At 42.8% G+C, this 27,900-nt stretch overlaps 1 protein-coding gene across 5 annotated transcripts in view; it reads left to right on the top strand.

Annotated features, from left to right (window-relative positions):
* Nucleotides 1-27,900, top strand: part of ESRRB (estrogen related receptor beta) — a 134,952-nt gene that overhangs the window by 11,430 nt on the left and 95,622 nt on the right. Inside the window, exons 3-4 of one of the 5 annotated variants that reach the window (XM_057428613.1) lie at nucleotides 22,152-22,252; nucleotides 24,275-24,359. The exons of 1 other annotated variant lie outside the window; for it this stretch is intronic. In XM_057428613.1, the coding sequence (XP_057284596.1) occupies nucleotides 24,283-24,359 (77 nt within the window). In that variant the 5' untranslated portion in view covers nucleotides 22,152-22,252; nucleotides 24,275-24,282. Of the gene's footprint in view, nucleotides 1-10,802; nucleotides 10,862-22,151; nucleotides 22,253-24,274; nucleotides 24,360-25,401; nucleotides 25,482-27,900 lie in introns of those variants that run through there. 3 more of the 5 variants (XM_057428616.1, XM_057428615.1, XM_057428618.1) reach the window with 3 other exon arrangements.

Genomic DNA, 27,900 nt, shown 5'->3' with positions numbered 1-27,900 from the left:
TGTCTTTGCATGGGGGAGGACAATGAGGATTTTGTGAGTAAAACATAAGCTAGGAAGGGATTCCTTGCGTCAGCATCCTCTTTAATGCCTTGCCCCAAAATCAATCTAGAAGCCTGTCTCAACCCCCACTGCTTTTTAGGTGGAAATTTCTGTGTACAGCTTAATGTATTCATGGCCAATCTTTATACCAAGTTGTTTGTTTCACTGTTGTTCTTTAATTCTATCTCTGATACAGATTCTCTATTCAGTCTGAGTCCCTTCACTGATGTGTTTTGACCATCTTAAATGGGGTTCCTGTTTGCCTGTTCTCCAAGATCTATGGAGAATTGAATGATCACAGCAAAATTCCTTGTGTTACGGCAGGTTCTGAGTGCAATCCTGTGTTTTGTCCTCAGTAGTCCCTATTCTCTTTTTTACATTGCAGATAATCATGTGATTCTTCCATTCTTCCTGAGCTTTCTGTCCATTCCTCTTACTCTCTTTTTCCTATATAGGATTAAACTTCATTTTTGTGTGTATCTAAATAGGCTTTACTCTTGTGAGTCTGTAATGACTGTCCATGCCATCTATTGCCTGTGCAGATCCCTTCTGTGAGTGTCAGCTGGTGCTCTGGGAACGCTTTATACTCTCTGCATAGAGAAATATACTGCACAGAGAGATAGTGGGGATAGAGAACTGTTTTTTTGGGACCCTGTATCCAATTCAAAGAAAACAGATGCAAGGGTATCTCCATGTGCTCAAAGGGCTGTACACAGACATGGTTTTGCTGTGCTGAAGTAATAGGCTATACAATGCAATACCATGTTCGCCTGGCTACATCCAGCTCTGTAGACTCTTCTGGCACATAGGCTCATGGAATGCATGTTTAAGGACAGAATTAATAGGGCTGTTGCTGTGTTTGTGAAGGGTTAAATGATGGGAGATGAGAGCCACAGCTTCTCCTGGGGAATAAGAACTAGCCAGAATAATTGATTGTCTTGGCTTATTGATCCTTCAGGAAACGGCACTGAAGCAATAATGCTGTTCCTGCCACTTTGAGGCACTTTGTACCAGCAACATCCTCTGTTTACCTAGGATACTGCAAAGGAAGAGCGGCTCTGTTGCAAACCCATTCCAGAAGAGCCCTGTGCTAGATGTGTTGAATTTACCACTTGTATGTCTGCTCCCAGGGAGAGGTGCATGTGCAGAGAGGTAGCTCAGCAAGTGTTGTTATTTTATACTGCTTAATGGAGATGGGCTGTAACTGGTACCTTGTGAATTACTATACTGAGCTTTTGCTGGCAGTGTTTTGGTCTGTACCATTCTGTGAAGCCTCAGGCTGTCTTGTGACAGGGTAACTATCTCTCCCATCCTTCTGCCTAAGTTTACCTTTCTGATGAGTTGGCAGTCACCCCTGGTTGGTCTTGCTTGCAAGTTGGAACAGGGTGGTTGAGCATTTTTGATCCTGTGAGCCCAGTGCTAACTTATGGCCACCTGTGTGAGCTGGTGGGGGTAGATGATGAAACATCCCACCTGATTAGCACCGAAGCTCCAAACCTTCCTTGAGAAGTCAGGCATTTCTTTCTGGCCTCAGGGTGGCAGAAGGAGAAACCTCTACCTGCTATAGGAGCTGCTGGAAGAGCAGTGCTTTTTTGTCTGCTTAGCTACACCACCCCTATAGACACATGAAATATGTTTAAAGAACACAGCACAGCATGCAGATTGTTAACCCTAAGGAACTGCTAGGTGCTTCAGCAACCACAGGCCTGTGAGGGGTAGGGGAGCATATGTTCTGGCCTGTTTTGGGGCTCTTAGTTGTAGCACAGTGGGGTGTGTGAGAGCCCTCACATGGTTGCTCCTGAGGCATCAGTTTCTGAACTGGGCTTTGCTCACACTGTCAACTGGACCGTTGCTGATAGTGACAAGATTTGAACTCTTACCTATAGAAATGAAAGGGCAGCTTGCTCATCATGCTCCCTATCTCCTATTCTCTCTGTTTTGCACTTGCACCCTTTCTCTTTGTGGATGTGCTGGGTTTTTGAGGAATCTCAGGCAGGTCTCTGCAGCTTCCCATAACCAGGTCAGAAGGCCAGGAAACCTTGGGACCATTTGGAGGGCATTGCAAAATCTTGCACAAAGCCAAAAAGCTGTTGTGCAAAGCTGCCTTATTAAGTCTGGCCAGCTTACATACAGAGATACACAAATAACTTAGCCATTTAATTACCCTGTATATCATTTCTATACTTCATCCTCTTTGATGTTACCAACAACTTTATTGCTGTGCTTGATGTTTGACTTTATATCTCCACCATGTGAAAGCAAATGATGAGAAACATTGCAGTTTGCTTTAAAGGGAGAAAAGTGTCTAAACCACAAGGGTTCAGCAAACAAGTAAAAAGCAATGCCAACTTTTATATATATATATAAAGGGGGTGATAAGAATAACCACCAGTGTATCATAAAGAACATAATTATGTTTATTTTGGGACTTGATCAGTAGTTGAACATATGAGGCTCACAATACTGGGTTTAATACAGTATGTGACATTGTGTATTATGTAATGTAAAATTATTATCTACTACTTAATAAATCTCATGCTGTGATTGTTCCACTTCTTTTTAACTAGCTCTCAGACTGTTGCTACAAGTTGTACAGTCAGTTTTGGCTCTTACTTCCATTTTGCCCTCATTGTTTGTATCATGACACTTTTCCCTGCTGCTGGGGCTGCTGCATTTAGCCATAAGATAGCTTCTGACTGAAAGAGCTTCTGAATGGATTCAAGATAAGAGACTACCAGGTGGTAGAGTCAGACATTAAGTCTGTGGCTAGAAGAAAGATGAAGGTAACTGAGAGAGATATTTGTGGTAATGCCCTGTTGCAAGTGTGGCTTGTTTGGAGTGTAGGTGGCTTTACTTGCTGTGCACTTAACAAAAAGACAACAACAACAAAAAAAGAGCATAGGTCTCTATTTTTGTGTGTAAAACCTGCCCAATTCTTTGCTTTGCAAAATTTCACCTTCACTTCCTTAGGTGAGAACTCTGCTACATGTTCTTGATATCTTTATACTTGTATGTGCGTTTTCCCCTTCTTTTCAGTGCTGTAGTCATCCTTTTATCTTAAAAAAAAACAAAAAACAAAAAACAAACCCAAAACAAAACAATGCTTTAAATAAGCTAAAGAAAGTATTTTTTCCATATAACACAAAGTTAAACTGTGGGACTTACTGACCTCTGCATCATTCAGTGGCAAAGTTATGGATTCAGAAAGATATCGAGGAATTTCTGGAAAGTGTGGACTCATCAAGTGGCAAGTATATGTTATGGTCTAGAGGGAGCAGCCTAAACCACAAGCTGCCAAGATACTGATTGTGCAGTCTGCAAAGGTGCAGCAAGGTGCAGAGAAGGGAACACATTCTTTCTTACAGTCTTTCCTTGAGCATGTGCTAGTATCTGATACCAGAGATAGAATATGGGACTTGGTAACTTCTTAACTTGACCTGGTATACTGTCCTCACAGCTTCTCTTGCAACTGGAACTGGTGTTGTCACTCTTTGTGGATAGCCAAATTACTTGTTTACATGATACTCTATTACAGACACGCAGTGTCTGTATTTTGGGATGTCTGATGTTGCTTACCCCGAATGTTTTTCTGCTGTTATAGGCAGTGATTCTAAAGCTGTGAAAGTCCCTAGGATTGATAAGCTATGCCACTGTGAAAGTAGCTGTAGAATACAAGAATGCAGCCAGGGAGTGAGGCTGAGCTAAGCTGAAATGATGCTTCCTGAATTTATCCTTTCTGATTGGTACTGTGTTCTTTCCCACTTAGCTGAGTGGCTCTTGTGGTGGAATTTGCAGGGCAGAAGTAGGCCCAAAGGGAAAGAGGCAATAGGTTAGAAGAAGCTTTCAGTTATTTAAGACAACATTATGCAACAGCCATGAATTTGTTTCAGTGTATAACATCCTCTGCTCTGCAATGCATAGGTCTGCAGAAGGTTTTGTCACCTGATGGCTTTTGGCTTGGTGATATGTTGAGTCACAGGAGCATTGCACTGCTGTATCACCAGTTGGTGGAAGATTCTTCAAGTAAATTTTAACACCCAGCAGGCCCTTTGCTATGCTGATATTTGTTCCTTATAACTTCTACAATGGCTTCTGGCGTCTGGCTTCATCTTTCCCATCTGTGAGCGATGTGCCTGCAATACCTTCCTTCTGCCATGGAGCATCTGGGAATACCTTACCAGGTTTCACTGGACAGAGAAGGCATTTGGAAAAGAGCAAGGTGTTTTGCTTATAAGATGATTGTTCAGTGTGAGAAAGAGGAAGGGCCACAAACATTTGTGCAGCCTGCTTCTTGTGTGACATCTACCCTGTGAGCCCAGAGTACTGAGAAAGTGACCTGTTATCTGTTGGAAACTGTAGCTTAGTGTTTTGGCTCCAGCCTCCGCCCCTCAGATTTCATGGGCCTTCTCCAATGCAGTCACCTCTAAACCTGTAGTTGTAAAACTGTGTAAACTTGGAAGCTGTCTCATGTACTTTTGCTGCTTAATGTATGTCTTTAGTAAAACATTAATGCCTTGGGGCTTCTGAGCAAATTTACTTTCATGGCTCAGAATTCACCTCCATAGTGAGAAGACAGCACTGCATTAACTTTGGGGAGCTAGAAGAGGCTAGGCAAGGAACAACATTGCCTCCTATCTTGCTTCAAATGTCGATGGTCATCTTTTGCATGTTTCAACACTTTGCATTGGTAGGTGCTGACCCACATGGGAATGAAAACCAGAATCTCTTACACTGAAGTCGCAATAGGCACTCAATGCTGAAAAGCTCATGACAGGCCTGGAGTGTTGGGGAACTGTGCTAGTTTTAGCTCTCAATCCCAGCCAGAAATATTCCCAATTTTCCCTTTTTGTTTCCAGCCTGACAATTATGTGACTATGAACACTGAGTTTTTAATATTGTATAAACGTCTTTTTGTACTATTTTATATTTCAAAGCAGAGCCAAGCAGGAATTTGTGCTGCTGGCTTCCCATTCATCTGGGAACTGCTGCAACTTTGGTAGAGGCACGTTTCTGCAGAGAGGACTCAAGCTGCTGATTTTGACTGGAGTTTATTTCTGGAATGCAGCAGTGTTTCACCAATGGAGCAGCTGTCCTGGAAACACCACATGGGGTCATTTTCCTCTCTGCATGTAATCAACAAAGCCACCCCAGTTAATCTGAATCCTTTTAAGTCTCCTAAACTAGACCACAGGGAGTGCAGAGAGGTCTACAGGACTCTGACCTCCTTCACTTCCTTCTCCCGTTATTAGAGAAGAAAAAAGGCTCCCATGCTTACATGTTCCTTAAAGGGGAAGCCTGTAATCTTTTCTGAGCATGGAAAACCATTTCTGTCAGTAACATGCTACTGATACGGGGGGAGGTATAGATCCTCCATTTTCTATGGATATTTTGTAATAGTAGCTACACTTCTCCTAAGTTTACCAGCTGCTCCAGATTGTGCAATCACAGCAGTCAGCAGTGGAGAAAGCTTCTTGGGTTATTCAGTTCTTTTTCTTCTGTTTGATTTACTTTGTTTGCACAGCTTTCTTCCATTCCTGTTCACTTCTGGGGATAACAGTTCTACAGCTCAATTCCTTCTGCTATGAAATTTTCCCAGTTATCAATTTAAATTATTTTTTAATTTCCTTTCTCTCTAGTTCTCTCTCATGTGGACTTGGCGGTGCTCGGTTAATGGTTGGACTCAATGATCTTAAAGGTCTTTTTCAACCTATGTAATTTTATGATTCTGTGTTGCCCAGTTACTTCCACACTGTTTCCACTCTTCAACACTTTTTGGATGCAAGTTCTGTCTCTAAGTCCTCCTTGCCTCCAGTAGGCTTTTTTTTTTTTTCCCTTGCTACAGCCTTGCATAAGTCTCTTGAGCTACTGTATTATCTTTATTGTGGTTCTATTGAGGTTTTATGTTTTGAGTTTAGTGATTCCTTTCTTTGTCTTACACCTGTCTTTTAGGACAGGGTGCAAGGCCAGTCACAGGTAGCAGTCCTTTGGGGGTAGGAAGACATTTTCAAGCCTGGACAAGGACAGTTTTTTCAGAAAGTGATTAAAAAAACCCCAGCACTTCACTGAATTCAGCTAGAATATTTAAGTGTTTCAGAGTGAAGAAAACTCTAGAAAATATTCAATGGATGTACAGTTTCTTTTTCTTATTGTAAGTTCTTTGCCTTTCCAAATGAGTGATGGGATGAACATAATTAGTCCTTGGGTCACCCCTATGGAAAGGTAAAATCTGGCAGGATGAAAAGGCTCGTGTGATCCCTTTAGAGAAAAGGTAATACAGGTTTTCCTTACTGAGAGCCAAGGGGCAGTAAGTTGTAGTAGGAAACTGTGTTTTTCTAACACTGTTTCAGAAGCTGAGGCTGAGGCTTGAGAAATGTTGCAGAAAGGACAGATGATCAGGTTTTAACAACAGCCTGCTATGACACGAATCAGAGAGGGGATTGGAGAACAGTGTGTGCCTTTAAGAAGCCTTCAGTAGGCAATAAAGTAGTAAATTGACATGTAATAGAGAAGAATAGAAAAATATTTTCCCCAGTACTATGACAGAGTCTCTTCTGATGGAACATGGCTATGTTCAGTTGAAATTAAATGATGGATTTATCTGTTAAAAGTAGAACAATGTTTGGTTAGCCAGAGCGTGTGAGACACTGGAAGAACAAAGATCTTCCTCTCCCGTTTATGAGCGTGTGTTACAGAAGAGTTCACAGTTTGACTTCAGGCTTCTAGTGCACCGATATCGAAAATATATACTGTAGTAGTGAAGGCAAACCTGGATAGTGAGGCAAACGCATCGGGATTGACTGGTTGACAAACAATTCTCTTCACTCATTTTCTAACCATGATGAACTGGGTTTATAGTATTTGTTCTCACTGGCAATTTACTTTCTGAAGCTTGGATGAAATTTCAAAACAAGGAGATCTTTAAAAATATAAATCTCAATTGCCTTGCTTCCCACCCCAGAGATTACCAAATCTAAGACATGAGCATATTTAACTGACCATTTTTCCTCTTGTTTATGATTCATGCACTGCACAGCCCTTGCCATTAGCCTTTAAACATTCTTTGTATACATTTTGTACATTTTGGTAGATGAAGCATATATTGTCTGGCAAAAATGAGTAGTTTTCGTAGCAAGGTTACTATAATATGTAAGAAATTGCCTTCTGAAAACCATGTATGATGTCTCTTAATTGAAACTCATTGGAAACAAATGAGTATTGGATAGTAGGTACAGCACAAACACTTCTTAGTGAATAGTTTCAGCAGACCAAAGCAGATGCTGTCTTTGCACATTTGTCTTGCTTTCTATAATCCTTAAAGAACCACAAGGAATCTAAACAGATTTCAAGGCAGACCCATACCACTCTAATGCTCTAGGGCTAACTGCATAGCACAGGTCATTAAAGTCCACCTAGTAACTCATGCACTTAGCTGGGCAGCTTCTTAACATCAATGTCTTCTAGAGAGACATAAAATCTTGATTTAAAGACATTGTGATAGATTATCCAGCATGCCTCATGGCAAGTTGTCCCAATGGCCAGTTCCTACTGTTTAAAAATGTCTTTATTGCTAAGTGAAATTTGTCTAGTTTTGGATATCAGGAATAGTCTTGTCTTACATCCTTTTAAAGCTAGATTAAAGAACTTTCCACTATTAACTTTTCCCCCATTTACAATTAGATCAGGTCACCCCTTAGCCTATTATTGGAATTAAATTTATTATGCTTCTCAGATCTCTCACTGGATAGACTTTGTTTCAAACAGGCATTAGTTTGATAGCACCATGCTTTTCAGTTAGTGATTTATGTCTCTCAATCTTATTCCGTCTCAACCACGTCATCCTTTACCTACAGGAAAAGGCAAGTTTCCAAAGAAAAATACCCCATGTATGAGTGCTTTTAAGAAACCATTTGATATTGCTAATGGTACACAACTTTCACAACTGTTGTAATGTAGGGGTCATATGGCAGGTACAGGTATTTATGTACACCTGGATTTAACATAATCCTGCTTGTGGTCAGTTTGAATTAAACTGACATTTTGGCATTTTTAACTCGCGTCAGCTCCTCATTCTTAAGCTGTACAAACAGGTGTTAACACAAGGGAGGAGGCAAGACACAGGTAGCTCAGATGGGAAGGACGGTGGGATCTCTTTCAGCAACAGAGGTGGATTAGTAAGATTCTGCAGCCTATGTAGAGAGACTCAATTTTTCTGCAATCTGATTTTTAAAAGTTAAACACCTAAAAGAAACAAACAGGCAAGAACAATGTAGTTTTATGCTCTTTGAATGTAACATATGTATGTTATTTGTATGAAATTGAAAGAAAATCTAGAATTCTGTAGAGGGGAGGAAGATATGTGATTCTTTCTATGGTAATTTTGAAATAAATATAGTAAAATCTCTCAGAGAAAGAAACTCGGTGTGCTCTAAAAGCCTTTGGGCTTCCCCATAGTGTATGTGGCAGAATGTAGATGTTTCTCAGGAAGAATCACAAAATGGTAGAAAAGTAATGGTTGGAAAGCACCTTAAGATCATCTAGTTCCAACACCCCTGTCATGGGCAGGGACGCCTCACACTAGACCATGTCACCCAAGTCTCTGTCCAACTTGGCCTTGAGCACTGCCAGGGATGGAGCATTTACCACTTCTCTGGGCCACCTGTTAAGAATCTGGGGAAGAAATCTTCTACATTCATATTTTCCCAGCTTTGCAAAGGAATGGATGTTAAGAATAGTTACTTCAAGGAAGTTGTGCTCTGAAAGAGGCTTGCACACAAGGCCAGAACTAGTAGCCTGTTGTTAGGGGCATGAGAGAGTAAATCTGAGAGGGAATGGGATTTTTTCAGTCTTGCAGGATTTTAGAACATTGGAATATCTCTCCCAACGTCTCCCCCGACCTACCTGCTATAATGCCATGAGAAGGCCACTTCCTTTCACTCCCCTTTGCTAGGATATCGCAGCTAGTCAAAATCAGACCCTGTGAATGGATGTAGTAATGAAGGCCATTCATCAGTCTCAAATGCAGGTGGCCTGTATATTTATAATTTTACCATGAGCTTTATTCATTCTCATTAAATTAGAATTTGATTATCAAGAGAGAAATTTTAAGTGCTTTACCAAAGAATTCTAGAACCAGTTGGTAGATACATTGGATTGCTTGTACATTCACTATAGCTGTATCCAGGGAAAAAGAAAATACTTGGATTATGAAATCAAGGTAACAAGTCTTCATGCATCAGAATTGCAGCTGCTGGAGTGAAATATACCCTTCTTTGTACTTTCTCTGAATAATTTGATTGTTTGTGATATGGACAGTCTAAGATTTATGGATATAGCTTCTCAGCTGGTGTAAACCAGTGCAGCTGCGGTGAAACCAAATGAGCTCTGCCACTGTACACCATATTACAATTTGGCACTCAATGTAGTTAGGTAGATGTGTCCTTGCTTTTAAGTGTTCAGGTTTTGTATATGCAACAGGTAACTACTGGGTTTTCAGTAACCTAAAACAGCTCTGAGCATGGTTCTAGCAGTAGGTTTTACTTTCCAGCTGTACCTACATGGGGGGAAATATTCCCATCAGTTAAAAGTGGAGCACAATGGAGAACTGAATGAGAAAGCATGGGTTAATGGTAGCAACAGGCAAGTCCAGTCTGAGCTGGCAGACCAAGGAGGAAAAGTGGGCAGTTTGCAAATGTTGGCCTTTTTATGAGATTTGATTGTATTTTATGCAGGCAGGACGCAATGAGGTAGTGTTCTTGCTTGGTACTGTTCTGGTAAGATTCACAGCTCTGGGCACTAGCAGCAAAAAATGCAGAGGAAACTTGGAAGGTAGTAAGAGAAGAACAACAAAAATGATAACAGAGCTGGAGGGATTGTTTTTATGAGGGAAGATCAAAAGACCTAAATATGTGGAGCTTGGCTAAGTGATGACTAAGAAGGGAACATGAAAACTACCTACAACTGTTTGAAGGATATAAACACTACAAGTGAGCAAACAGTGGGGTGAAAAATAGTCTGTGAATTTGAAAGTCATTTTCAGTGTTCTCTAATTCCACCCTTTAGTGTTCTATCTCTGTTAAGACTTGTGCTTTACTGAAAACGTTTCCAGGGAAAAGCACACTTGTATATTCAAATGCTTCAGTCTCTGTGAAGGAATTCTGAAATGTAAATTCAAGCTTAAAATTTGAAGTTTGCTTTAGCTTATGTAAGTCAGGTAGTGTGTAGTACATTGGACTAATCAACACCATGCAAATTTTCTGCATGGCAAGCCAAATACCTGGTTGAAAACTGTATTTTCAATTTTAACATGGTACTTGGGTGCTTCCCTGATAGAATTAGTTAACTGAGCAATGTAGGATAGGTTCCAACTGCTTTCTTTCAGCTTTGCACAAAAAGGTGAGGCATTTGCTTTTGTTGACAGGCTGTAATTTATAAATGGTATGATTTGCAACTTGATATATTGGGGGAGGTATTTTTTTCTTTGACAAGAGTTAAAAAGTGACTACAGCTCGAAACAAGAGCAATGTATAGAAGGGCTGCTGGTGCAGTTTTATGAAGTTGTCCAGATGTGCCTTTGCACTGCAAGAAAGATATTTTCTAATTTTTTTTGCACAATTCATGATCTGGGAAAAGTGGATTTAGCTCCTGTGATCCTCCGGACAGTTAGAGCAGTTGAACTGAGAAGACATTTAAGGATGAGTTTAAGAAAATATTGTGTTAATGGTGACTTTTTTCTCCTCCTGGAGGTCCAGTTGTCAGTTAAATCACTTGGGCAAAGCAATGGAAGTGGTTGCTGGGCAAAGCCTCAGGTGAACTGACTAATTTGGTAAGTCATTTTCAACTTCAGCGATTTGTGAATTCAGGTATCAAAATTCTGTGTTAATACTCATCAACAGGCTTTTCTAAGCACCTTTCTCTGTTAGTGCAGGATTGATGCATGCTGCCCAGAGAATAACAAGAAATATATGGTCGGCTGTGTATATACACTCTTTAAGAAAATGCCTCTGGATACAGTTGTGTATATGTATGCACGCATGCGTCAACCCATGCTGCACACAGAAACTACAGGCATTGACCTATGCAAACACACACCAAATTATCGCTTCCTATAAACAAATTAGCATGCTTTAAAAGGTGAAAAGCTCTATAAAATTGTCTGCCCTGTTGTTTATAGTATGAATAGAGGATGCACTACATTACAGAGAAGCTCACATCTCTCTCTTCTCCCCCCCTCTCTAAATGGACGTGTGCTCCGTCCGTTTCACCATTGTTCCTGCCAGCCCGATCCCAGCAGGGGTTCCCTAATTAGCAATCTCTTCATTTCCAATCAAAGCACAAAGCGGCCCCAAAAGTCTCTCTTTATGAGGGAGCTGAGCGGTGGCTGGGGACGTGGAGTGGGATAATTGCCTTCGCCACTGGCAGCAGTAAGCAGCCTGGCTAATTCATTATTGTAATAACTTTGCTTGTCCTTGGGGAGGGGGGGCTAGGGTGAGGAGGACTGAGCCTGGCGGTGCTAGCTGAGGACAGGGGGAAGGGGGAATCCAGCCAGAATTGAGGTAGAAGATGGGAACAATTGGCAAGAAAGGAGAAACTATTCAAGATTTTTCTGTCTGCCCCCCCCCCCCAATAATTTGAGGATGATGTTAATTTCTGGCATGGCAGCCAGCATTCCCTGAGCAAGACTGCTGAGGGCACCCTTCTGCTTTGCCCTTGTCATGTTCACAGAGAGGGACATCTGGAAAGGTATGTAACTTGTCCCCAGGATGGCCGGGGAGGCTGGGGCTTAGTGGATGAGGGAGACTGAGGGTTAGTCTCTCAGTCCAGGAAGGAAAAGTTGACACGCAAGATTGCAATAAGGTTGAATGACTGAGCTGCCCACACCCAGCAGTTTGTGGCTTTTAGCGATGCACAAGAAGACGCCAGTCCTTATGTGGAGATTGTGTGCTGTATTTCTTCAGTGGAGCCAGGAGGTGGCAAATCCTGTGGCAGAGCTTTGTTCTTATCTATTGTCTCTTTAGAATATCTTTAAAGACTTACCTGTCTTCATGTGGATGACTGTTTTGACTTTGCTGGAGCTCTGTTGGCTTTCAGTAGCAACCAAGGCTCTGAACTTGTGAGCTGACTGCTAGGCTGAGATGTCAGCAGGTGCTGGAGCTGCTAAAGTGAATAGGTGGTGATGGTGGTTACTTCCTCTTACTTGAAGGGAAATGTCTGTGGTGTGGCACAGTAGGTTCATTAGGGTTTTGGTTTTGAAATGTGTATGTGTTTAAAGTAGGTAAGGTCAGTCATATATTTCCAGATCCCCTGGTTCTTTGAGCTTATCTCACATTGTTGTGGCAGGGTCTTGGCTACTGTACCTGTTAGGACAGCTCGTTTTCCAAATTCCTTTGAGCTGTTACTGCTATGTATGTTCATTGTGCTCATCGCTGAGACTATCATGGTTCATGTTTCTGCACTGAGATGGCTGCTAACGTAGCTATGAATTTTACTGTCAAAGTTTTTTTCACTGAAAATTAGTATTTCTTACATAAAAATAAACAGTGACATCAAAGTGCAAGTGCCAAACATACATATCTGTGTGTGGCAGGAGCAGTTTAACATTAAATTATGCCACTGTATTCGTGAATACTTCATTCTGGAGTGATTTGTGCTGCACCTGTGGTACGGAGAGGCACATGGAGTAAGTCCTCAGCCTAACGGGCATTTCAATACTACGTAACAGATCCTTTGCTTCCCGAAGAGCTTAGCCACCTGAGATGCAAAATGCTTACTGGTAGTAGATGTTTGGGGGTAGTGGGATGAGCAATGGAGTATTAATAGGTGTTTAGAGCAGAATTTATAGTTGATGTCCTGATACTTGTGACCAGTGCTGTTTTCCCAGCTGCTGTGTGCTAGTTGCTGTCTAGCAGGTTTTTCCTCCTCTTGTCTTCTCTTCCTCTTGACCAGAGATTCAACCCCTTGGAGGCTGTGCTGCCAGCAGCCAAAGGAATGTGAGCTCAGTGAGCTAACAAGCAAGACCAAACTTCCTCTGCCTGGTACTAATGTCTGTGTGGGGTCCACAGTGCTGATACTAGAGTCCCAAGAGAAAAATGTCTTCTGATTTTTATTTTCCCATGATCAGTGCTGTAGTCCTAGTTGTGTTGTGCTTCTTGTTGTCTAATGTAAATACCATAATGCGAGGAAACGTCAAACAGGCCAATGAGTGTGTGCACAATGGCTACTGTGAAGGATTTCCATCACTTGCTGTGTGTCTTGTGCCATTTCTATGCTCCTGGACCCTTTTTGAAGGATGATTGTAGCAGTCATGGGGGAATTGCACATCTCCCACAGCTTGCCCAGTTAATGAATTGCAGCAGTAACAGCACATAGGGTTGAGGTGAACTCATGTGGGTAACCCTGTCTGCTAGAAATGAAGATATCCCATTTGTACATTTGTGGGATTCTCCATCATGTGGTATGTCCTACTCTTGTTGCATTTATCCCTCTAGCCCTTTGAGAACACTTTTAACTGTGGAAAGTGTAGTGACCTAGAGTTAGATCCATGCAGTGGCTAGACTTTTGGAACAAATTGTTTTCTTTTCTTGTGTTTCCAACTGCTCAGGGATAAGGATCATCTTGAATCCTTTTCCTGTCAGTTCAAGAGGCAATGAATCTTAAAGACCTTTTGGTAGATAAACTGGGGACAGGGAGTTCAAAGTTCAAAATGAAAGTCATCTGATATACAGCATGCTGGCATAAGGTTGATGGAATGCTTGGATATGGGCAAGGGTGATGGGCTGGAGTAACACTGAGCAGTTTAGCCTTGACTTCACTTTTAGTCTGAGACCCTAATAGTTGCACTGTTGGCAATTGCTTGAGGAGAGTTAAGAAATTGTGGCAATGGGCATGAGAAGGAATATTAATGATCCAATTTCCAGCTGGGTTCCACTCCAAGGCTTCGCTGGGTGATGTGCATTTTTAATCATAACAAACCAGAATGAGAAGGAGTTGTTTGCAGCAAGGCAGGCCTGTGTGTGAAACCACAGGGTGTGACACCATCTCAGACCTCTGCCTGCTGCTCCGGGGCAGTTGCACGAGGCTGCTGTGCTTGAATGCCACCATTCAAGCTAGGTTGGGCTATGACCATAGCACAGCCTGGATCACTGCTAGAAATGGATCCATGGAGGGTTATCTAATAACTGTCTTGAATAGCCTGAAGATCTTGACCTGAGGAAATCACTGAATTTGACTGGAGCTTTGGATCGAAACTGGCCTTGGTTCAAAAAGAGCTAGAAATAAAATTTCTAGATGTTAGAGACCATAGTGCTGTAGCCATGCTGAATTTCCTGGTAGCTAGTTTTTGCAGTCTTGGATGGTTTCTGTGATAGGGTCTTCTCACTTGTTTGTGTTTCTGGGACATGATTTCTCTGACTTTCAAGAATACAGTCTGGCTAAGTGATGTGCTTAACAATAAGTCTGCATTGATCCTTTCAGTCTTAGAGACACAGCTTTTGAGAGAATCTGGGAGAACCCAGAGGTTTTCTTTACCCTCTGAGGTGCTTTGCATTCTGAACATTCATCCACAGAGAACTTTGCTGTACTTCTTTGGGAGCCCATCATTACATTGTTCAAGTAAACAGTAGGAGTTGCTTTTGAGGGACATGGAGCCCCTTTGGCCTGGGGCTAAGTATTCTGCAATCATTTAGTAGTGGGACATGTAGCTCTGTGCTTGATACATATTTGAGAAATTCCAGCTCTGTACCCTAACTTACCTGCTAAGCTTCAAGCACCATGTCTCAGGACAGGTCCCTCTTTATTTGCCCTTCATTCTGTTTTTGGTGACTCTGTAACTGCTTTGTCTGTAGGGTTAAATTGCTAATAGTCACAACAGTGTTTTAGTCCAACAGTTGTCTAGTGTATATGAAAATATGGTGCGGAAACACAGCCTTTTTGTGGCAGAGTTGTCTAATACATCTCTTTGGCAGAAAAAGCAGCAGCTTAGCTTTATCAATACAGGACTTGGAGTGTACACTAAGCACGACAGTAATTCCATCTAGCAGAGGGCAGGGGTGCCACAGATTCTTACTATAATGCAGGAGTTATGGGAGGAAGAAATACTTTTCTCTCATCCCCTCAAGTGTATATTAAGGCCAGAAGCATGTACTGACTTTCCTCTTGGAGTTCTCAGGAGCTGTTCAGTTGTTACCCTACATGTTAGTGCTAGCCAAAACTAGGGAAAAGGGCTGAAGTACTGCATGCCTTCCCTTTGTAGCATCATGTTTTGTGTATCTAGCAGTGGAAAGGTGGCTAGTGTTTGATATCCCAGTACTCTTGCTCATTATTTTCAAGTAAACAAGGTGAGGTATCTGGAAGAGGCATGAGAAAACTCTGGTCCTGGTTTTTATCCCATTAAGCTGGGAACTAACATTTTCTGGGATGGTCTGTGCTGATGCAGCTGTCTGTATTGTGCAGGCTGGGGTTAGACCATTGCTGCAGAAAGATGGGACTCCTTCTATTGAAGAAGAAGTTTGTGAAAGGACACCTGCAAAATGAGAGCCAGCTGGGCCACTAGTGTCTGCCCCAGCTCCTGACTGCCGCAGTGCCAGGGGAGATGCCAGCAGCCTAAAGAGTCCTGTGTAGGAATGAAAGTTACATGATTTATGCAAGAGCTGTTTCACCTGAGGAAGGGAATTCACTGAAGTGGCTGGGGAGGGGATAGGAGGGGTTGCTTTTCAACATCCACAGGAGATGCTGCCTCTGGCGTGTCAAGGCTGGAGGACATAGTGAGGGGTTTGTACATGTTGTGTTCATGCAGCAAGTCTGGCCCGCGAGAGGTACCTTCCACTTGGCAAAGCGGTCTCACAGCTGCTGCTTGACACCCAAGCAGCTAATATGCCTCCTCCACAAAAGGCTTTGGTTTGAAATGTCGAAAACTGCGATTCTGTGTGTGCATCTGTATGTATGTGTGAAAGGGTGGAGATTGAATGGGCAGTGGTCCCCTCCTCGTGGGGGGAGGGGGCTGCGAAATGGATATAGCTTGCTGTGGTTTTACAAATGCTTTTTGGGGAAGATGGATATAATTTGCTGAGATAGGTGTTTGTTGCCCAGGCAAAACTCTCAGTGCATTTACAGCAGATCTACATGGTCTCTGTGTGTGTGGTAGTTACGTGTGTGTGCATGTACATGCTTGTGTATGCCTTTATTTCCATGCTCTGGCTGCCTGCCTCTGATTTAAGGGCAGGTTTTATTCCCCAGCTGCCTCAGGGCTCCTCTTTTCTGATTGCATTAAAGTCTCTGTAATTCTCCCCTCATTAATGATTGGCATATTTTTACCTCTCACTAAAGGAGCTTGGAGGCAACTCCCGTGGGGCCCTGCTCGCCAAATGAAACAATTTCATCCTGCTCCAGAAACGCATTAAAAAGGGTTTGTCAGGATCTTATCGCTAGTTAGGGAAAGCTAATCAAATTACTTCTATTTATTAGCTGCCGCAGCAATGTGTCATTCCATCAAGTACAGGTACTGGGACAGGCAGGGATTGCACAGAAAGCTCTGTGCATCCACCACTGCTGCCTTCCTCTGTACAACAACATCTCTTGCCAAAGGAGGCTGCAGGGCCATGAGAGGCTGTGAGCTTCCCAGCAGCAGTGCTTCTGCCATCATTCCCAGCAGGACCTCCCTTCTGCTGCCACTCTTGTCTTTTCCAAGGGTCTCTCCAAAATCCCTTTGCAGTAGCACTCCTAAGCTTTAACCATTGAGTCTGTTGCTTCTGCATTTGGTTGATTGCTTCTTGCTGTTACTGATTATGTTTTACTATGGACTGTTTGTTTTGAGATGGTTTGGGTTTTTTGTTTTGAGATGGTTTGGGGTTTTTGGCAAGTTTAAATCAGTCTTAAACCAGTCCAGGAATTATTTATTACTTGGTTTCTCTTTGGGCCTGGGTTGACAAAGCGAATATTCTGGCAGGATTATGGCAACTTGGAAAATAATAATAAATATAGGAGGTTTTGCTTTATGAGACTTCTGGGAGACATTTTTCAAGCTTTTTTTTTGGGGGGTGGTTGTGTGGGGTTTTTTGTTTGGTTGTTTTTTTTTTTTTAATGATCTGGAAAAGTAATTAAAATTGGTGAAGTTGGAAAGAAGACAACTTAATCTTTATTGAATAAACTGCATACAAAGGACCTAGCTGGGACTCTGAAAAGAGCACCAACAGTTGCTGGACTGGTGCTGATTGCATGAGCAGTAGTGGTTTGTGAAGCAGGAGGTGTGAGCTCAGGCAGATCACTCTTTCATTGATTCCACACATGGAACATGCACTTCTCTCATGCACATACAGAATGCACTTGTATTTGCAACCATGTATGTGCTCCCATTCTTGTACATAATCCTAAATCCCAGGGTCACTGTGCCTCCAGTGGGCTTGCTCGAAAGGGATATGGAGGCAGGTGTTTGAGATGCACTTTCAAACTTTAGATGGCATAGTAGATCTACTTCCATCTCTATTTCATCTCGAAACTAAGAGCAATGACATCTTTGGTGCTTTGGATAAATATGAGTTTGCTGGTGAAAATGGTCTTATTTCCATGTAAAGCTGATCTCACATTAGAAAAAAACACAGGAATATTTAGTGGATGTATTTGCATGAAATGAAGTGTGTCTAAATATAGTTATGGTGATTCACAATGATGTAAACCTTTGCTGTTTCATTTTGTGCATACCAAAAATTTTACCTTAGCACAAAATCCTGGGAAAGCAGTGAAAATGCACTGTTCCCATGAATGAGTGTCCATGAAAATACAGCAGTATGCACATCGCATGTGTTGTTAGTTTCATTTAGGGAAGGTTTGTGCTGGTTCTCAGCATTTTGTAGTGTATGTACACACATGTGTGCTCTGTGTTTGCACAGAAATTATGGAGCAGTTAGAGGTTTGACAGTATTCTGGCACTACAAGCAATGATTTCAGGAGCTTGGGTTGGTGGGGGACGGGCAAGTGCCCCAGATATCATAATTGTATAAATTCACTGTGCAGTGTGAGTGGCTGCTAAGCTGCAGGGGCCCGGTGTGCTGTTCCTGGGAGCAGCAATGTAGCAGGACTAGTGGGGGAGTCCAGCCCCATCAGCCCCATGCAGTGAGCCACGTTCCAGCATCCTCATTATCCACACAGTTCAAAAGGCAGTCCTGAGTGGTCCGTCATGTTCCACAAAAGGTTGTATCGATTGGTCTTTCAGGGTATTTCCCGGGGTCCTTTATATCTCTCTTCCTCGTCGTCAGTAATGAAGAGGCCGAGAGCAGGGAGAGTCAGCAGACTTCCAGCTGCTGGGATTTCTTCATCTTCTCATCAGGATTTTAATTAGACACGTCCGAGAGGGCAGCACTGTGTGAGGGCAGGAGGGAGCTCTATCAGGCAGGCCACTTCTTTAATTACTGTTTACTGACAGATAACAAGGGAGGGGAGGTGGCAGCAGGAATAGTTGCAGGGGGAAGAAGGGAAAGAACGTCAGTCCCCAGAGCGTGCGTTCAGCAAAGGCAGCAGTTGCTAAGGATTGAGCGGAAATTGTTCCCCCTTCCCCACCCTGCCACACTGTTTACCTGTTGCCAGAGAAAGGCTCCCCTTGCCCCTTTCCTAAGGGGAAGAAGATAAATCGATTTGAAAGGTGTTAAGTGGTAAGGGCCAGAGACACAAGGAATGAAAACTGTAAGTCTGGTTAGAGAGAAATGAGAGAACTATCTCCTCTAAGCTTCCAGGATGCTCAGCTGAGCTGTCCTGTGCTGTCCCTACCTTGGGCAGCCCTGTGGGTTTTCTGACACTGCACAGTAGGAAGCAAAATTATTTCCTTTTCCTTCTGTCTGGAACTGGCAGTCCTCCTCTCTCCAGCTGCCACCATTGCTATTTTGTCAAAAAGAAACCTTCTTCTCTGTGTCCTCAGCATTGGCAGTGTGAAAGCGGTCTACTCTGCGGCTGCTGCTGTCACAGACTTTCCCCCTGCTCCCCCATGGGCCAGCTCTCCACCTGAATCATATCTTCACCCATCCCTCCTCTGCCTGGCCCCAGAATCCACATCTCCTTCCAGCTTTTGACTCATTCACCTTAAGGTGGTTTTGGACACTGTTTGTAACCCAACTGCTGTGTCCTGCTGGATCACAGCCCTGTTTTTCATTTTTGTGGAGCTCCATCCTGATTTGTTTGTGTTATCACAGGGAAATGCTGTTCACAGTCCCTACCAATCCAAGTGGTTGGGTCAGACAGCAGTGGTGGATCACTGCTTCCTGGCTCAACCAGGTGTTAGGGATATGGGATAATATCTGCAGTGGAGTGCAGAAGTCGGTTTCCACATGGGCAGTCCTTTGGCAAACTGAGCTCAGCAGCCTGTCACTGTCCAGAAACTTGCTCTGATCTTCATGATCATCTCTGATTTCAGCTGTGTTGAAGTCTGGTGCTTCCAAAATACTGTTGCTATCCCAGTATGGAAGACAGCCTGTGCAAAGAGCTTGTTTTCCCTTAGTGCCAACAGAATCCAACTGCTCTGAGCAGAACAAGATCTTGGGATCAGCAAGGACTTGGTAATTGGACTGTTGTTCTTTCATTTTGCTACGCAGTAGTGAGCAGATTATAGAACCCACATGTTATAGATTTCCTGTCATCCCTCATGAATCAAAATCCACTGTCTTATTTACTGTTGGCCAAAGCCTGTGTATAACATCACCAACGGATGTGCTCTCCAGCAGTTGTGCAAATACACAGTACAGAGTTGCATGCAGTTGCACGTGCCTTTGAGCTGCCAGTACGCCTCCTCCCATCACAACACTTATGGTAGAGAAGGGCCCTCTGTTTCCTATCTGCACAGAATGGCCCCTGGCTTCCCTGAGAGCTCACTGTTTGTAACACTGGAGGCAAATCTGTATTATTGAAATAATATTAAGTCCTGTAACATTTCTAGTTACATTTCTAGTAACATTTCTAGTTACAACTCCAGCCATTCTGTACACGCTCATACCCACCTACACCAAGGATGTGAACTTCCAGTTTCCTGACAGCTGTTTCATATGAAATCTGGCAGGTCTTCATTGCAGGTCAGTAGAAGAAATTGGTGCTCAAGGTACAGTACTGGAAGTCAGGATCATAGGCACAACTCTCAGGTTTGTCAAGGACAGCTAAGAAATTTTGCTGCTCTAGCTAGTAGTACACTGAATGTAATATATGATAGCCATAATTTATCAACAGGTATTTTCTCAAGTTTCCCAAAATTTCAGCTCAAGATCTTGAATGAGTGAAAAATGGAATCCAGCTGGAGACTTGCCTCAGTGAAGGGCTGACACATGTTTGTTTATTGATTTTATTTTTGGTAACTGTAGTGAGGCATTAGTGACATGTTACTACTGACTCCCTTGGAGTCCCCTAGAAGCAAAGTTTGCTTGTTATCTGTCACAACCCAGCCTGCTAGTTGCAACTTTGTTCCTTGTTGTAGGTGTTCATACAAAATCTGTGGCCTTCCAGCTGCTGAACTTGGAGGCCCATGAATGAAGTTAGAGAGATTGGAGTGCTAATTTATTTCTGTTAGGCAGGTTAATGTTTCTGTGTGGAAATCTAGATACTAGGCAAGGTCTGGGGGATGTGTCTTCAAACAGTAAGCGGCTTTGTCCTGGAGGAAGTGGTTAAGCCATTTGCTATGTCTGTTGTTAGAACTGGAAGTAAATGGGCTTTGGTTGCAATGTGGGAGATTTCAGTTTGATGTTACAAACTTCTATTAGCTGTGATATGGGAGCATTAGAACAGACTTTGAGATGTGCTGAAAGATTTTCAGAATAGGTTAGAAGAAAAATCTGTCAAAAATAATGCTGCTATAGCTGATCCTCTGTTGGGATGTAGTGATGCATCAACCACCTGACCTGGTCCTATCCCTATTTTCTGTGACTCTGTGAAACGTTAAGATGTATATGATCATGCATCCAGCTGATGCAAACTTGAGATGGGTGCAAGTGCATACATCAGATAAGCACTGGCATCTATAAGCTACCAGGAGAGTGTTCAAAGGAGTACAAGCACTGCACTTTCCTTGAAAGGCCTGACATCCAAATGCTAATGTACCCAACCACAGTAAGTCTTGAAAAGATGGCAGTAGCAGCTTTTTTGCTTAACCAATTTCTTTAATTTTTGTCTTCATTTTCACTGCCATGTACAATGGTCTAGTAGCACCATCATTTTTTACTAGTGCTTCCTGTGAAGTTTAGTTCCAGTTGTTCATACCACTGCCAAGCTTTAATCATTGCTGTAAATATTTTTATGCCTTTGATAGACTTGTTTTGTGGAAATCTTTATCAAAACCAACTTTAAAAAAAAAAAAAGAAAGTATGGCATATTCTTGAATTATGCCTACCTTCCATTTAAAAACAAATCAAGAAGATTCCTCTTCGCAAAGCTCTAAATCAGCTTGTGTTCTGGAGCCAGGCTGCAGGGACAGAAGGGGCTGTGCCATAACAGAGGTAGTGTCAATAAGTGGGCCAACAAAACAGTAATGGAAAGACAAGTCAAGGGGAGGTGGGCAAAAAAGTGAAGAAGGGAAGCAAATAATTATAAACAGCTGTTGAACAAGGAGGCTGGACTGTGGAATGTGGAAGAATGGAGTCTGGAGGAGTTAGATGAGAGCAAAGGAAAAGGTTGGGGTGAGAAGGTAAAGGCAGTGAAGAGAAGGAAGTTGGCTGTATTGGTCTGCGAGAGAAGAGAGCAAGAGGCATGACTTGGATTGAATTGTTGGAAGAGCCTCTGTATTGTTATTCCTCAGCTGTCACTGGTGTCTGAAATACACCCAGTGTTTCATGCCCCTCATGTTAATCTTTACAAAGGCAGTTAAGTTACCCTTGCAGCCATTTACTCCACTACTTTGGTTGTAGTGGTCCCTGTGATAAATTCATCTCTTCTGATAATCCACCAAAGTGTCCTCGTGATACATCATGAGAGAGTTTGTTCATTGTAAAATAAACAACAAACTCTGTGAACAGGGTACTTTGAAAGGTGCTTATACAAGAACTGAAAACTGGGGAAAGACCAGTTATTCTCTGTGTGCACTTCTGTCTAGCCAACTGCGTGTCTTATACAACTCTATGTTTTAGCTATGTCACTGTGTGCTGTTTCTTCCACAGGACCCCTGCCTCATTCACTGCATACGATGGACATGCTCTGAGATAAATCAGAGTTGCACAATGAAAAAGACCATCTGTAGGACCCCTGCCTCATTTGTCAGGTGTGTACTGAGTGAGACAAGGAGATTGCAGAAGAGAAAGGGAAGTTTTTATAGCTGAAGCAGTGACATTCTAACCTGCCAGTTGACTTTTTTTCTGTGATCATTTCTGTATAATAGGTTTCAGGGTTCTTAAAGCAGCTGTTATGCCAGTGGTTATTTAATTGTGTGTTCCTTATTTTATAGGGGACTTTTTAGATCCCAGAGGAACTGCTTTACAGAAACACTGAGTGCATACAGATGCAAATGAACAGGAATCCACTGAACCCAAAGTTCTATACAAGCACAGATCACTCAGGCTGCTGGTGTCTCAGAATGGGCACCCAGAATTGGCAAATGCCTTTTAATACAGTCTTCGGTCATTCACCTGTAAAATGGGAATAAAAATACCCCCTCCCCTCATAGAGAAGTATGAAAAATAAATGATCTTGGGCTGGTGAAGCTCTTGGACAATGTAATGATAAGCCCATAGAAAAACACATAAGGAAATTAATAAATCTGTAGAGTTAGGTTTGAATAATATGCGGTAAATAAGGCCTGGGGCCACACACTGAACAATGAACAGAAACCAGCATCTCAACTAGCTGCTCGGTACATGGGAACAATCCCTTCTAAGTGCAGTGTGAGATGGGGTACTGTGAAAAAATATGATCATGTAATTAAGGGCTATAAAATAATGCATATGTACATGAGAGCTAAGAGTATTTCTCACAAGTAAACACAACTGCATTTCCTAATACTTGACTTCATTTGTAGTCTGTCCTATTTAACATACACATTTTTTGTTTGTCTTTGTTTCACGGGTCCTGTCATGCTTCACACATTTATCTGCTGTAAGATGGTGTTGTCCCAGCCTCTCCATTTGGATTAAGTGTTGCCATTTCATGTAGTTGCAGATCAACTAATTGCAGGTAGTCAAAACCTGCTTATCTTATATATTACGTATTCCAGAAGTTGTAACCTCCACTGAGGTGCAGATTGCTGTGAGTGAAGGAGGCAGAACTGACCCTGAAATTTGCCATCATGAGCAGAATTGGCGCTTGGGTGTTGCTGTTCATAACAATGAAGGACTTGGGGATATTTGAGAACTTACAACCTGCTAGCAGTAATTAAAACAATAAAAGCCACAGTAATTTTCCCATACAGCAATATGCAAGAGAGGAGAATGTCACTAGGGCTACGAAATGACTTTAAAAGTCTTTTCTGTAAATGGGTGGAGGAAGAATGGCAAAGTTTAAGCTCCTAGCAAAAGTATGCAGAAATGTAGTGGTCAAAATATCTGATTCTAAATAGCCACTTTTTTGATGACTGATTATGTGCATGTTTAGGAATAAATGTATAATGAGCGTAATGGTAATGGAGTAGTGTTAAAACCCATCAAGTTGAAAAGTTGAAAACGGTGCTGGTATGGTGAAGGTGCAAATGCTGGTTAACCTTCCCAAAGCATACCTGGTATTTGCTATAATTCCAAGGCAGAATGTTATGAATAGCTCAAGAAGCGGAGCTGTGACACATACCCCTGACATAGGGTTTGTAGGAAGTAAAATTGTCTGTTGCAAATGTCTAAGAAACATACCATAAAATATTTTCCTCTTATATTTTCCCCTTCTCTTCGCCATTCACAAACTCAAATATGAAGAGTATTAATTGGCCTATTTAGACAGTATGATGTGGTGCTCCCTCGAGGATGACTGTTGGCCAGTTGATGACTAGGAAAGCACTGGCTCCCACATTTGCTGCAGATAATGGTTCATTCTGGAAATTAAGTAATCCAAACCTATCGAACACATTTTAACCTGTGTAAGAGACTATGTGTCCTTTTGTTCAGTGGTTTAATTGCTCAATTTAACATTTTCTTCAGACAAATGTATTGCATGATTTAAAGAGGACAGAAGAAAAAGTGATGCCAGGGTACCCAAGAGCAGGAACTTTGACAAAAATCCCCTTGGACAGGACCTGGCACTACTGTCCAAAGGAGAGAGAAAGGAGCAATGAAAAAAAATACAACAATCTGTTCTTGTTCAGACAGCAAGATGCAGCACGTGTGCTGGGTGGCAGCCATCAATGAGAGCTGGTTTCCCCATGGGATATGCAGACCTGGACTATCAAAGTAAGCAGGGGCTGGGACAAACAGATGTTATGCCAGACACATCAGCAGAGCTAGTCTGTTTTGCATAGGTGCCTGGTTTTACTTGGCATGCTTTAAACTCATTCTTTTCTGAATCTCAGGGTGCAATATAATCATTATGATTTAATCCTAACTGCTTTGTTCTTCACATGTGATGCAACTCTGGGGTATTACTTCTAACCTATACAAACGGGAAGCTGAGGCCCAAGGTGGCGTGTTGCCAGGTGCACAGCTCCTGAGCGTGCAACCTCAGTTGGACGCCTTTGCTTCCCTTTGATGGCAGAGGCTGTGGGAGCACTGCATTAACAAAGTGAACAGTCTTTCCCTACAGGTGTCTTGTTGACAGGTAGTGTTAGTGCTCCAAAACTGATGTTTTGAAAACACCATCCTGAGGCATCTCTGCGCAACAGGTACTTTGCTCTCTGGAAAACTGTGTTAGGACAGAGTGGGGAAAATTAACGTGAACATATGGACTAGTGGCCCCCATGCTCCTGTGGCAGTGCAGCAGAGTAAGTCAGGCCTTGGCATGGCAAAAGTTGGATGTGATCCTAATAGTGCTCAGAGGCAGACAAATCAGAGTCTTGCTCTTTACATACAGGCCTGGCAAATGGAAAAATGTTTATTTGCTGCTCTGGATACACAATGTAGGCGAAAAGAATAAAAGTGATTTAATCACTAATGTGAGAAATATCACCTGACTGAGCATGATGCAGAGGACAAATGGGTCAGAGGGCCTTCCCTTGCCCAGCCAGGAGGGATGGGGAAACATTGGTGAGGCTCAGGATCAGATTGGTTAATTATTATTTATTATTTATTTTCTAATTTCCCCCTTACTCAGATTCCATGATTGCTCCTCTACCTGTCTGGGTGCATCTGTGACATTGACTCCGTCTTTGAGATGGGGAGCACCCTCTAGTGGTTAAGGATAATCTGACATTTCCTGGGATTGGCACCCATCATGATCGCAAACTGCCAGTTAAACAGAGCGGGAGTTGGTGCTGGTGGAATGGGTGTTCGAGGTGTAAACGCTGGCTCTGACTTTCTAACCCAGGAATTCCAGTTGACCTCACGGGAAGCCTTTTTGCCCTGTGAAAAGCATGAAAGGTGTGTGTGTTCTCCCTGCTCTGCTGTTGGGCAAAAGCTCTCATTGAGCCTCTTCTTGCTTTCTTCTGGTGAGAAGGCAAGTAAACTTCAATTTGCTCCATTAGTTCTCAGCGGACACAACATCCGACCCTGGCTCTCTTCTTGGGGATTGCTGTTCCCTGCCTCTGCTCCTACTCCTTTCTCCCAAAAGCACTAGTCTTGCACCCAGAGCTCTCCCCAGTTCAGCTATGGCTGACTTTGCTCTGCCTAGATGCTAAAGCCAGCACAGTACAGTCCCTTGCAGGGGGCACAGGAATTCAGCTCAGGTTTCCCTTCTCCTTCCCTAAGTGGATTAACAGGCTGAGAGGATCATCTCTGCCTGCCTGACTCAATCTTCATTAGCTAACATGTTTCGCCAGCCGCAGTCACATCCTGGTCCACAGAGCTGTTTGACATGAGTGGATTCCGGCCCCAGCCTCCCACAAAGGCTGCTGCATCTTCCAAGAGGGTTTTCTTGTTAGCAAGGCTCTGTGGGCTGCTGCGGATGGTAGGGATGTAGGGCAGGAGTGCTGCAAGACGTGCTTCCTTGCTCTGTGCAGTGTTCACTTTACAGTAACTAATCTGCATCCTCTGCTGGCTAAGAGATCTGCAACCTTAAGTAATGTGCATGCTGTATGAGTGTCAGAAAATGTCAGAAAACCCACAGGTGGGTTTTTTTTCCCCCTTATGGTTTCAGTCAAGGGAGGATCCTGAGTATATCGGAATATCCCTGAAACTTCAGTTAGTTGGCTGTCACTTCTGGATGCCTTTTCCTGGCTGCTTATTGCTAGTCAGTTTGAATACAGTATTTCCTAACAAGCTGTGTGCAAGCAACTGACCCTATTTCCTCATCCTCTTCTCCCCGATGCTCTGTGGTAGTCATTAATGGCTGTTGCACCCTTGCACAGGCAGTCATTTATTTTACAAGTGCTGCTGTTTCCTCAGTCCAGAGAAGACCTTTTCTATGCAAGGAAGCTGTGCACTTCAAGTATCATCAATTTTAAAACAATCTATTTAAACTAGTGAAAATTCAAACTGTGGATGCTCTCCTGCCAGTTTGAGGATGCTTCATTTTTGCTCATTAGATGTCTAAACAGGTTTCGTTTCAATGCTAATTAGTGCCTTTTGCACCAGTTTCAGTTAATCTATTTCAAATTGTACCTTGAATTACACTGCAGCGACATTCTCATGCAAAGAAAGCCTTGAGGAGAGGAGGTGAACGCTGGGCATCACTAATACCAAATGCCATTGGGGAACACCTATGATTGCAGCAGTACGAAGGCATTTGGTATCTCTGCAGAGGCCTGCACTTGCCTTTGTGGGAAAAAGAAGCCTCCTCCTGGCTGTCAAATGCATGTAAATAGGTGCAGGTGAAGTGCGTGTATTTCTGCAAAACTGACACTGTGAAAGCACAGAAATGCTACAGAAATTATTGTGACTGAAAAATCTCAATGGGAAGTGATTCACAAGGAAGCAAATCTTTATATTTTTGTAACTTGACCATTGCGGTGGGGGAAGCTGGTGTGCCAGCCTCTGAAAGCAAGGTCGCCTGGCTGGGAACAGAGTCAAAATGGCCTTTTTTTTTTTTTTTTTAATTTTGGCAAGTTGAAAGGGAAATAAAAAAGGCAAATGAGCATGAAGGGGTAAAGGACACTGCAGACTTCAGAGGATTTTAGAACCTAAAGCATTGTATTTAACAAATTAATGGATGAATTGAATTTCCCAAACAATGTGTGTTAAAGCACACAATGAATAACCCAGCACTTATGAATTAGCAGTGTATTTGGTTTGGCCCTGCAAGGTCCTACACGTGGGTTGGAGCAATCCCAGGCACACCTACAGGTTGGGCAGAGATTCAGAGAAGCTCTGGGTAGAAGACCTTAGGGGTGTTGGTCTATGAGAAGCTTAACAGGAGCTGGCTTCAGTGGACGCGTGCAGCCCAGAAAGGCAACTGTATCATGGGCTGCATCAAAAGGAGCGTGACCAGCAGGTCGAAGGAGGTGATCCTGCCCCTCTACTCTGCTCTTGTAAGATCTCACTTGGAGTATTGTGTGCAGTTCTGGTGTCCTCAACATAAAAAGGACATGGAACTGTTGGAACAAGTCCAGAGGAGGGCCACAAGGATGATCAGGGCACTGGAGAGCACCTCCCATATGAAGACAGGCTGAGAAAATTGGGGCTGTTCAGCCTGGAGAAGAGAAGGCTGCGTGGAGACCTCATAGAAGCCTTCCAGTATCTGAAGGGGGGCTATAGGGATGCTGGAGAGGGACTCTTCATTAGGGACTGTAGGTATAGGACAAGGGGTAACAGATTAAAACTTAAACAGGGGAACTTTAGATTGGATATAAGGAGGAAGTTCTTTCCTGTTAGGGTGGTGAGGCACTGGAATGGGTTGCCCAAG

This window comes from Pezoporus wallicus, unplaced genomic scaffold, assembly GCF_028554395.1.
Source record: "Pezoporus wallicus isolate ANWC-B61680 ecotype Strahan unplaced genomic scaffold, APGP_CSIRO_Pwel_v1 contig_3486, whole genome shotgun sequence".
Classification (NCBI taxonomy): domain Eukaryota; kingdom Metazoa; phylum Chordata; class Aves; order Psittaciformes; family Psittacidae; genus Pezoporus; species Pezoporus wallicus.
The sequence above is the reverse complement of the archived record's forward strand: the minus strand, read 5'-3'. Positions and strand labels throughout refer to the sequence as shown.